This window comes from Myotis brandtii, unplaced genomic scaffold (genome assembly GCF_000412655.1).
Source record: "Myotis brandtii unplaced genomic scaffold, ASM41265v1 scaffold136, whole genome shotgun sequence".
Taxonomy (NCBI): Eukaryota; Metazoa; Chordata; class Mammalia; order Chiroptera; family Vespertilionidae; genus Myotis; species Myotis brandtii.
The window spans coordinates 16,042-28,344 of NW_005354829.1; the positions used below are offsets into that span (position 1 = coordinate 16,042).

General features: G+C 38.3%; 1 protein-coding gene across 2 annotated transcripts in view; it reads right to left on the reverse strand.

Annotated features, from left to right (window-relative positions):
• PLRG1 (pleiotropic regulator 1) overlaps positions 1-6,023 on the reverse strand; it is a 16,145-nt gene extending 10,122 nt beyond the window's left edge. For both annotated transcript variants that reach the window (XM_005860490.2, XM_014534977.1), the window contains exons 1-6: positions 5,916-6,023; positions 4,100-4,206; positions 2,549-2,691; positions 1,835-1,888; positions 787-880; positions 512-578 (exon numbers count right to left, since the gene is read on the reverse strand). In XM_005860490.2, coding sequence (XP_005860552.1) covers positions 512-578; positions 787-880; positions 1,835-1,888; positions 2,549-2,691; positions 4,100-4,206; positions 5,916-5,924 — 474 coding nt within the window. In that variant the 5' untranslated portion in view covers positions 5,925-6,023. The remainder of the gene's footprint in view (positions 1-511; positions 579-786; positions 881-1,834; positions 1,889-2,548; positions 2,692-4,099; positions 4,207-5,915) is intronic.
• Positions 6,024-12,303: the final 6,280 nt, after the last annotated feature.

The window sequence follows — 12,303 nt, forward strand, 5'->3', positions numbered from 1 at the left end:
CCTCTTCATAGAGGAAAATGTTTTACGCAGTACCATACATTAAAAAAGTACTAGGAACTTTAATTGTTTAATTGTTTCTGTAAATAAAAATGTTATAATTATTGAAAAACAACACCTAAAGTGCATTATGATCTGTAGTTATGATGATTTAAATAACGTGCAGTTTGCCCAAAAACGTGCGGTCCCTGGCGTATGTCTTAGAGATTTCTATGCGGTATGCAATGTGTTAAAAAGGCTTTTCATATCTAAAACATACTTATACAAGTCTCAGAATAAAATTTCTTACATTTTAAGCAGTAGATAATAAAGAGCAACGTCACATTATCTTCACCAAAATAAACATAAACAATGTGTAAACAGACACAGAGTTAACACAATTTTAAATTCTAAAAAATATGTCAATTCACTAGCAAATTAAATTTTGGGGAAATTTAAATAGAATAAAGGGAAACTAGGCAACATGTTCCAAAAGGTAGACACCTGCAGTGTGATCGGACACAGAGAAACTTACCAAAGTCATCCCTGCAGGCTGTGAGCGGTCAGAGCCTCCAGCAGGTGCAGCACGATTTGCATCAGCCCTGAAGCAAAAAACATCAGACTCTAAGTACTTAATCCCTCCAATCACATGTTCTGCAGAATGAGTTTTATGTTAAATTTTTGTAAGCACTGATAAAGAAAAATGTCCTGTAATACACACTTATAAAGAAACAAATTTAAAAATGAGGAAAAAATGTGAACAGTGAACTGTGCTTGCAAAATCCTTATAATGAGAAGCATATTTCTTACCTGGCCTGAGAAGAAGGTAATGCTACAGCTAAGGACTGTGCAGCTGATTCACTTGGCATTCTTTGGATCTTAGTATCTGCTGTTAAAGCAACCCCTGTTAAAATTAAAAAAACACACACAAAAAACCTTTTAGTAGCTATCTTTGTTTTTATTCACATGCATTTAAAATAAAACACTGGAGGAAACCATACCAAAAAGGTAACGGTGATTATCTCCAGGTGATGACATTTCAAAAACTGATTACGTTTTGTATGCCTTTGGTCACTAGCATTTTACCACAAATATTGCCTAACAATATATAACTCAAATTTAATTTAATCTCAAGCAGCTTGGTATTAACAAAGTCTAAGACAGTAAAGTTAAATTTCTATAATCTTGGGATATTACCATCAGCTATAAAAATTAAGCAGTTCCCTAAATACTAACAGAATGTTTTAAAGAGTAAATGTATAACATATAACAAGAAGCAGTAATTCTCCTATACTTTCAATATCGTGAATTCTGTACTCTAAAATTACTAGAACCTAAATATACTAAGATTTTTTATCTTCTACCTTGTTATACTGGCCAGTCCATTTGTGTGCCAATTCCTCCATACGCACACACCAGGAAACATTTCTATCATAGCTGCTTCTATACTAATGCTTCTAGCATCATTTTTATAAGCTTAGTGATATTTATGTCTGCCTAAACCTCCAAATAATAAGCTTGTCTTAGTCTGGAGCAGTCTTATTGTCTTTGAATTCCTAGCACAGTGAATAAAAAAATATAGATGCTTAACCATGTGTACACCATAAGCGTCTATAGATGCAAGCAGCGGAGCTTTTTAAATTAAATTCAAAATATCGTGGCAGTTAACTGGCTAAGTATGTTTGCCAAATAAATGTTTGTGATACTACGTATTAGTTCATTATCATCTAAAAAGCTATGCCTGGATGCCTGGCTATTGAGCTTATTTTCTATTTTATAGGCTATGGGAATCATATTATTAACTCATTCACAGAAATACATGTGACAGTAAGACTTTTTCAATATGCAGATCACTTACCAGGTCCTGGTGGATAGGGATGTGTACCGGTCACCAAATATTCAACTTCTTGTCCTGAGAGAGAGAAGGAGAGAGAGAGAGACAGATAGGAAGAGGATAGGAAGAGAGATTTATCAATGGCAAAATTTATCTTATCAACCAGATTTCTAAAATTTTCACAACTAAACCCAAGCCTCAGAAATAAGGTAAGTTGATCATTTTTGTTTTGACTTCTAAAGATCACATATATAGTGATTTCCTTGACCATTTGCTAACATGTCAAGAAAGTTGTGCAATTACCATAGGGCAATGGTGTGTAGCGATCATCCAATAAAGTAATAATCCACTGTTTTTTCTTCTAAGCAAATGGTTTCCCTGGAGGATCTTGGATTATCTTTAATTCATTACAATTTCAGTACTTAATGTCATCTTTCTCAAAAAAGTGATAGTCTACCCACATATTAAGAATTTTTTCTTTATCTCCATCATGACCTTCTCCATATCCTAAGAATTTCTGCCATCATTATACTACCATTATCCCATTTCCTACAGAAAAAAATCTACCAACCAATAACCTCACTCACTACTCCAATGGGGAAATCAATACAGGTATAGGTGTTAAAGAGGGTTTGGCTCTAATTAGTCCTCCCAGGAGGGGTACTAACAACAGATTTCATGTATCTATTTTTAAAATTCACATGTAAGTCCTTACATTTCTGACAATGCCATACTCACCTTGATTTGCAGGATATTGTTTATGACCATATGAATCTGATGCATTCTGAGGACCCTTCTCTTTAAAATTTTCTTTCAAAGTAGGCATGTGCAACACAGGACCATACTCATTCCGTAGCTTGATTGCCATTTTTCGTTTGTGACTATTTTAAAAAGTTATAAGCATAAGAATGTATCTTTAATTATATTCCCCAATATAAACACATTCACAGGTAGCCAGGAAATAAGTACTTAAATCGCTTATTAGGTTTGCCTCATCATGTAGAAGAATTTTCTATAAAGATTTTAAAGTAAAACTGCACTTTAAAAAGCTCAAAATTTCCAAGTTCATTTCCCCCTTTTTAAAAAATGCTATTATTAATTTTTAGAGAGAAATGAAGGGAGAGAGAGACACTGATGGGAGAGAAAAACATCGATTGGTTGTCTTCTGTATGCAGCACGACCTGGGATGGAACCCAAAACCTGGACATGTGCCCTGACCAGGAATCGAACCAGCAATCTTTTGGTGTATGGGACGATGCTCAACCAACTGAGCCACACCAGCCAGGGCTCATTTCCACACTTTTATTCACAATCCACCACACAGAATCTATCAAATCCAAATATTGTTATAGTTTGTAAATCAATGATTCATGAGTTATCAAGGATCTGATTTTAAAATATATAGAAACTAAAGTATCTTTAAAAAACCCTGGAAGTCAATATATTTTCCTTCAAATGCCTAAATATAAAAATATAGTAAAAGTTTTCTAGTAACCTTTACTGGATATATCAAAAAAGGTTAAAACTAATCAAAGTACTTAATTAGTTCAAACATTATTTTTAAATTGTACCTATATTACTTTTAAAAATAGTCCACTTTAGCCCTGGCATCGTCCAATGCATGAGGAGGCTGCCGGTTTAATTCCCAGCCAAGGGCACATGCCCAGGTTATGGGTGCTTGCATTTCTCTCTCTCTCCCCACCCCCTTTCCCTTCCTCTCTTTCTAGAGAAAAAAACCAATAAACCATTCTTTAAAAAACAAAACAGTACACTTTACAAATTAAATATAAATGCTTGTTTGAGTAAGCAGATTTTAAAAGAAGGGTAAATGGCAAGTGAGGAACATTGCACATAATGTAAATCCCAGACTGGAGCTGGACATGTAGAACTAAAAATATGCTACCAAAAATCTTCATCATACTAATAAGAAAAAGATGGAGTAGAAGTACTGGCCAGGTACAGTTCAGCTCAGCAAGGCTCTGAGAGCAGTGGGAGAGAAGCTGAAGCACATTCAAAATGACTAATTATAAAGTATTACACATAAAAGGGACTCACCTAATTACTGAGTATTTGTAAAATGCAATTAATTAATTAATGTACAAGATAAGGCAAAAAAAAAAAAAAAGTCAAATCAGCTTAAATTATGCCCTAACACTACTGGTTATTGAATAGATCACTTGTGTCTGTTAGTGTCACTCACTAAACTTTAAAGGTTCCCCTCTCCCTGCTCTCGTCCCCCAATATTAGAAATTTAACTACTCTAGCAATTAAGAAGGAAACTATACCTACCTCTCTTCATCCAAAGGCACAGGTTTTCCATTATCGGCTACAAACATGTCATGGGTCCTCTTCAATGACCTGAACACAAGTGTATGCACAGAATGCTTCTGTACCTCCTAGAAAGAAAAAAATGGAATTACATGTCTAGCTACAAACTACACATATCAAACCTAAATTAAAATAAAAAATTAGTCATTACATGTTTAAAAATGTAAGAAACTTTGCACCACTCACCACAGCTACTTATAGCAAGCTATGGCAGTCAGGTTCGGATGAAAAGGTGAAGCTCCTCTTTGGCTAGAGCCCCAAGTTGACCAAGTGAGTGATGCTTAAGATTAGTCATCCTATCCTCCTATATAATAAAAGGCTAATATGCAAATCGACCGAAGGTGGGAGGGTGCGGGGGAACAACGGTCACTATGATGTGCACTGACCACCAAGCAGCAGACACTCAACACAGGAGCTGTCCCCTGGTGGTCAGTGCGCTCCCGGGTTCAGCCAGAAGCCGGGCTGACGGCTGGCAAGCGCAGCAGCAGTGGTGAGAGCCTCTCTTGCCTCTGTGTCAGTCGGACATCCCCCAAGGGCTCCCAGACTGGGAAAGGGCTCAACGCAGGCCGGGCTGAGGGACAACCCACCCCCCAACCCCCCAGTGCAGGAATGTCGTGCACCAGGCATCTAGTTTATTCAATAAAAATGTACTGAGCTATTAATATGTCTGGTAGGTATCCTGCTAGGAGCTAACAATAGTATGATGAAAAGACAGTCTGGCCCCTATGTTCAAGACAAATAAAAATAAGCAAAATAACTCGGCATTTTAATAAGTACTATGAAGGAAAGAAGCAAGGGACCGAGAAAATGGAGCAAGAACTTAGGATATGATGAAAGATCTCTCTGAAGTGGCATTTAAGCAGAAAGGAAGTTAGCCTTGCACAGAAAAAAAGGTAAAAACAATCCAGGCAGAGAGAAAAATGCCATGAACAAAGGTGTTCAGTAAAGCAAATAATGCCAGGAGCTGCAGAACAGTTACATTTATTTGATGAGAGGATGAGTTGGGATGCAAGATAAGGATGCAAGGATGGATAGACCAGGTGCAGGTCAGGGGATTTTTTTTTTTTTAAAGATCATTGCAACCGTCTGTATTTTCGATCTAATAACAAAGGGCTAGTAAAGGGTTTTAAGCAAGAAAAGCAGGACCAACTTACATTTTAAAACATGCCGGTTGGGGAGAAGGGGAGTTGTAACAAAAATGGAAACAAGGAGGCCCGCTGAGGGCTAATTCACCTGTCCGGGTGAAAGATGATGTCGGTGTGAATTGAGGTGACGGCCGTGGGTATATAGACAAAAGTCAAGAAATAGTTCTGAGAAAACAGAGGCAAGGCTTGCTAATACCATGACTGTCCCAGCGAGGGGAAGATGCACACCTTCAAGAATGGCAGATTTTCCTGGGGATCAGCTGGAGTAAGAGCCACAGCGAACAGCACCAGAGAAGACCACCGTGGGCACGACCCCGCGGGCGCCGAATACCAGCGGTCGGACGTGGACAGAAGGCCCGCCCCCGAACACAGTGCCCCCCGCCGGGGCCCCAGGGTCGACTCAGGGCGGCAGGCATGACCTCAGTCTTCCCGCTTGGACGCAACCTGCAAGCCGCGCTCTCATCCAGCCTCTCTCCCTCCAGAAAACCTTGGGACACCCGGCCTCGGCCAAACAAGACCCCTCGCAGCCCCCACCCCCACCCCTAGAGTCGCAACACACTCGATCCCCCGCGCCCGCCGCCAACGAAAAGCAGCCCCAGAGCCAACACTGCAGCCCCCAAGGGTCACTCTACCTCGACCATGATGCTGCCCTGTATTCCGTGGCTCCGGCGGCAAAGACACTGAACATCAAGGCAGAAACAGCCGCCACCACGGTGCAGCCTCTTCCGGAACCTGGGGCCCCGACGCCGGATGTGACGTAGCTGCGCACCGCGCGCGCTGGTCCACCGCCGGCCCGGGCTCGGGGGGCGGAACTCTCTCCTCCCGGCCTCCTCTGGGGCGGAGTCCCGGGTCTCCGCAGCCCAGGCTCCTGCAACACGTGCGTTTCTAGGAATGAAGAAAAACCGGGTGGGATTGCGCGCCTGCAAACTTGAATGGACGAACGTTTCACTGGCCTTGCCTTTTGCTCAACCTAATCGGCTCCACTGAACTTGTCCCCAGGGCGTACTGCGTATACTTTGAGAGGGAGGAAAAAAATCTAACAAAAGTATAGCGATGTGAACTGATGATCTCATTTAGAAATTCATTAGTTTTTAATTCATTAAACCCATTAAGGTCCTACTTGAAAAATGCAATCACTCTGAATGTGAGTGTGAGCTTTGCCGAGAACTCATTTTTTTTTTCTGACAGTGGTCACTGATGGTAGGGCTTGCAAGGAAATGCCGTAATTCTAAAATACATACTGTGCTAGATTTCATATAATTATAAAGGCAGTAATAACTATACAATAGAACATGATTTTAAATGGCAATAAAGTTATAGAAATGTAAGCCAGATTCTAATATATCTGGAAATATAATAGTCTATTAGGTCTATTAGCTTGTTAACCCTCTTCCTCCCCCCTCAAAAAAATGTATAAATCCAGACTCATGAAAACATTGTAATGATTTTGGTAATTTGGACTTAGACTGTGCTCCAAATTTTGAAAAGCTCTTGAATTCACAGAATTATACACTTGAAAGTTTTAGAGCTCAGTGACCCTGTTATCTAGCTCAGAGATCCATGAATTACCTCTGTAGTATGCAAATTTTGTGTTAATAAGAACCTAAATTTTGTTCTGGTGGGGGGGTCTATAGGTTTCTTTGGATTCTTAAAAGGATCTGGGACCAGATTGAGAATCCCTGTCCTCGCCGACACCAGGATGTCTTATTTGAGCAGTAGGGGTCGCTGCTGCTCTTCCTAGGGGGAGGAGGATTTTTCCCTAAAGCTGATGGGAATAGTAACTTAAATGTAAACATTAAGTCTGTTCCTGTGAAACCAATAATACAAATTTAAAGGAAGGCCTCCCTTCTTGGTTAAGCTACTTTTTAAAACTCACCAATACTGAGATCTCTTTATTCTCTTCCAAATATGTGTGGTCTTTGCCTTTGAATAATGATAGGAAATCATAAGAGTAGATTTCATTGTCAATTTGTATACGGATTTTATTGTTTTTTTTATAGGAAGCTTTTTCTCATTTTTATACTCATAAAAATGATAAATATTATTTCTTCTTCCTTGATCACAAATCTTAACCACCCTGGTTGGTGTGGCTCAGTTGGTCAGGTGTCAAAAAGTTGGTTCTTCCCTGGCATTTACTGTGGGCTGGATTCTGAGGGAGGGGGCATGCCAGAGGCAGCCAATGGATGTTTTGCTCTCACAATGATGTCTCTCTCTCTCTCTCAAAATCAATTAAAAAATCTTTATCAAACACTACTCTAATTATGCACAGTATTCTTAAAGTTGTTTGGTTCAATGTCTTTTTTCACACTTTTTTAGATTTATAATTCTTCACTAATTCAAAAGGAAGGAATGGTGAAAGTTTTCATTTCTTTTGGAATTTCTGAGGTCAGAAACAAAAAAAGAATGCTTGGACAATCTGTCTTTCTAATCATAGTAAATTTTAAGAATTTTTTTTCCAGTTATAGATGAATATTAACATTCTCATTAGCCAGCCACAAAACTAGAATTTCCACTATCACCATTATTACCCACACTTACTTTTTTTCTGAAAGTACTAATCATGCAACTGGATGAAAGATGAAATAAGTGGTGTAAAACAGGAAATAATGAAGCAAAGCTATTTGTCTTTGCAAATGGTATAATTTTATGCCTGAAAAAGAAAAAAAGGAATCAACTGGAGAAACTGTTGGAAACAATAAGAAAATTCACTAAGGTATCTGAGTACAAAAATAATATTCAGAAATCACAAGCTTTCATATATGTAGTTAAAAATATAATGGGGAAAACCATCTTATAACAGCATTAAATGAAAAATGTGCAAGGCAGATTTTAAAAACTTAAGGAACATTAAAAAATATTTGAATTAATGAAATTGCATATTTTATTATTGGATAGGAAGATTCAAAATAATAAATATGTCTATTATGCCATTAATCTAATCCTGAGAGCATTTTACAGAAAATATTGTTAATTTAATTAAAGAAATAATTATTAGTGAAAAAATTTTTAATGAATAGCAATAAAACACTCTAAAATAAAATAAATGTTTTTATTTTCTACAGTTTCACTGCTGGTACTGTATACTTAAGTATAAAAACTTTTAATGATTTATTGTTTGATAAATACAGCTTATTTTCCTAATGTGCAACTTATACTATAAAAAAATAATCTGATTCCTAAAAATTTGATCTTAATTTTCCCTTTGGATTAGCTTAGCAAACTAATGATAGGAAAGAAGCCATCTCAGCCTACTAACAGGGCATGGGTACTATTAGAAGGACATCAGGTGTCTCACAGAAGAATGAAATGATCAAAGTTAGAAGTTTGGGTTATTTCTGCTGCTGGGGCTGGAGACTTTCTCTCTAGAATGCTGCCGTGAATATGATTGAGTAAGAGGTCAGGGATCACAATATTAACAGGACCACTGGAGCCCCACGCCTGCATTTTAGGGGTCATTCCAAGAGAAGGGGACAGAACTCCAACAGGTGCTCATTACACCTTTGTGGTCTTGAGTCCCAATGTGACAGAAGCAAGAGAGCATCTCTGCATTTTCTCTAGTTCTTGTGATTGGCATTGAGTTGAAGAAGAAAATATCCCATTTTTCCCATATTGCCATGCTCTGTAGCAATTGGTTCCCTTAAGAAAGACAAAGTGGCATCTCCCAAGGCAATAGAGGGAGATTCTCCACAAGAGCCAGAACTAGCTAACCCCATCTCACCTTCCCGGCTTTCCCATTGTGGATGGCTAACCAATTACAATGGTCACCACCACACTGGCCTCAGGCTTGCCCATCAAGCTCTGGTGCAAACAGGCCTCCAACTCTTTAGTAATTTCCCCTTGGATAGTGGTTTCCAAACGGTAGCTCAGGATACAACAAGAAAAATACACACAGAGTCTAACAGTGATTTAGTATAGTTTCTCAAAAGCTATGCCTATTTAGAAAGAAACAGCATTTTATTTTATTCACTCACTTATTCATACACTCAGATCTTGTTCAACAGATATTTATGAATTATCTTCCATGTGTCAGGTATATGATATAAACCTTACAGTCATTCAAATCACATGTTTCAAGTCCAAAAGCCTTTTCCATTTATATCTCTTTTCCTTCTAAAGGAGGTTATGTCCCTAAGTTACTGTTCTCAAAGCCTCATCAGTCCCTGTCTGAGGCGCTGTGCATCTTATAAGTAGTTTTCATTTTCTGTCTTCCCCTTGTGGGGGGCTAAAAAAGAATACTTTTCCTCCCACCTTCTAAATGCTTTTAGCTGGGCTAATCAATTAACAGAGACAGATTACCAGGGAGAAATAAATTTTAATACATAAGCATGAAAATTCCTAAAGACAGTGAGGCAAAATTGGGTGTATATGTCATTTTGGACAAAGGAGAAAAAAGGAAAATGGGATTTTAGGTTCCAAAAATGAAGATGGACAATGTACACATAACTGAGGAAGAGTAGGACACACATGACAGGCAAGTTTTTGCTTCAGGGGGACAAGGGTGATCTAGCTACCAGTTCCTGCTTGGTGCCTTTCTATCTACCATATTTAATTCAACTTAGGCAAAGGTGAAAAAGCTAAGATTTCCTTCATGGAGCAGGCCTTTCTATCTGAATCTGTTGGGAAGAAAAGGGGGAGGGTTAAAGGTGTGGGGTTTTTGGGGGGTTTTTTTTAGTCTCTTTTTTTTTAATAACCAGCTTAAAATCACTACCCCAAAATGCAGATGTAGGGTGCCAAAACTTTGGTGCCCTTCTCCATGTAGACATAAAACTTCATGAAAATAGGGCGCAAGTCTCTCCTGGTCATCAAAGTATCCTTGGCCCCTAGCACACTACCTGGCCACAAAGTTGGCGCTGTATATGATGAACACAAATTGCCTTGTGCTCTGTACACTGGGCCTGACATGAATTGTAAAACTATCAAGAGCAAGTGCATTGACAATCAGTGCCCACAAATCTGCCCTTTGCGCCAGAGAGCTGCTGGGCAGGACGAAAGATGTTTTCTGTCACTGATTTACTGCCCTTGACTTATGTAATAGTATCAGCGAATATGAAGAACACTGCACTCTTGACCTGAAATCATAACTGAACAAATAGTACTCCCTTGCTCCTCCACCAATGGCATCAACATTTGAAAGAAATGAAGTATTTTAGTTAAGCAAACTCTCTGCAAATATATTCCTTATCCTTGAAAACATGGTAATGTACTTTATAATATTAGGCAGTTTAGTGTGTTAGTGTAGCTGTCAATAACTCTACAGGAAAACAATATCTAACAAGGACTAGAATGAAAGAAACTCATAGTTATTATCACTGCATCAGGCATGCCTCTCATACAGACAGGAATATCCACACCCACACCCTTATAGGAAAAGTGAAAATGTAAGTAGAAATAAAGGCTAAGAATGTGTGTGCCAGGATGAGACACTGTAGTCCCAAGACAATGGGCTAGCTAGCCAAAGCAACAACAACCACCAAAGCAAAAAGATACCAGGAAATTCTTTACAATGTTTGTATTTGTTGGGCAATATGGTATAATGGGCACAGAGCATGGACTGGAGGGACAGACAGACCTGGGGCAAGTCCTGGGTCAAGTCCTGGTTCTAGTACTTACTACCTGTTTGCCTTGGGTAGTTTACTTAACTTCTCCTAACCTCAATTTCATCATCTGTATGAACCTAGTGGTTCCAAGAATTAAATCAGATAAGTGATGATCAGCACTTGGTCTCTGAGGCATGTTTCAATGAAGCCTAGTGCACTCATCCATTCTGCAATTTTTTATTGAATGTCTGGCTCACCAATGTATCCCCTTCCTTCCCACCTTCCTACTGGTCATGGCAAGAAGACCAGTCAGAGTAGAAAAAAGTGGGAATGCAAAGGAGTTTACATTTTAATGTTGTACAAGATTTTGTAAGATGCTAGAAGAAACTGAAACTTCTGGAAATTAAATAATGGTTTTATTGAATCACCAATGTATCCCCTTCCTTCCCACCTTCCTACTGGTCATGGCAAGAAGACCAGTCAGAGTAGAAAAATAGAAAAATGCAAAGGAGTTTACATTTTAATGTTGTACAAGATTTTGTAAGATGCTAGAAGAAACTGAAACTTCTGGAAATTAAATAATGGTTTTATTGATAGTTGATGAAATGTAAATACGTGAAAATAAAGTAATAATAGGATAATGTCACCTCAAAAGAAAAAGTATGTTTTAGTCTTCTTTACAGAGTCTTTTTATTTTATTTATTTGTATTGAGGTACAATTGACATATAATAGTCTTTTTTAAATCAGCAAGAATCTGCTGTTATTAAAATAAAACCCTGCCTAGATTATTAACATAAACTTATTCTCAGTTACATTTTGAAAGAAAGTATTCTTGCATCTAATTTTAATTAATACACACATTTGCTTTTTTAGTCAGATTGGATATTCTTCTAAGAAAAGTTAAAACTAAACTAATGTTAAAGTACAAATAACAAATGGGACACAAATATAAAAAAATCCAATAAATTATTTTACTTAATTTAAACATAATACTTTCTTTCTATAAATCCAAGTCAAAGGAATTTGGGAAAGCAACCTATGCTACCAAGAGAAGAAAGAAATTTAGTGGGTCTCATACCATTATCAAGAGTCCACTTCGCCCTAGCTGGTTTGGCTCAGCGGATAGAGCGTCGGCCTGCGGACTCAAGGGTCCCGGGTTCGATTCCAGTCAAGGGCATGTACCTGGGTTGCAGGCACATCCCCAATAGGGGGCGTGCAAGATGCAGCTGAATCGATGTTTCTAACTCGCTATCCCTCTCCCTCTCCCTTCCTCTCTGTAAAAATATATCAATAAAATATATATTTTAAAAAAAAAGAGTCCACTTCAAAGCATTGTTTATTTTTATTTTTTTTTAATATATTCCATTGATTTTTTACAGAGAGGAAGGGAGAGGGATAGAGAGTCAGAAACATCGATGAGAGAGAAACATCGATCAGCCGCCTCCTGCACACTCCCCACTGGGGATGTGCCCGCAACCAAGG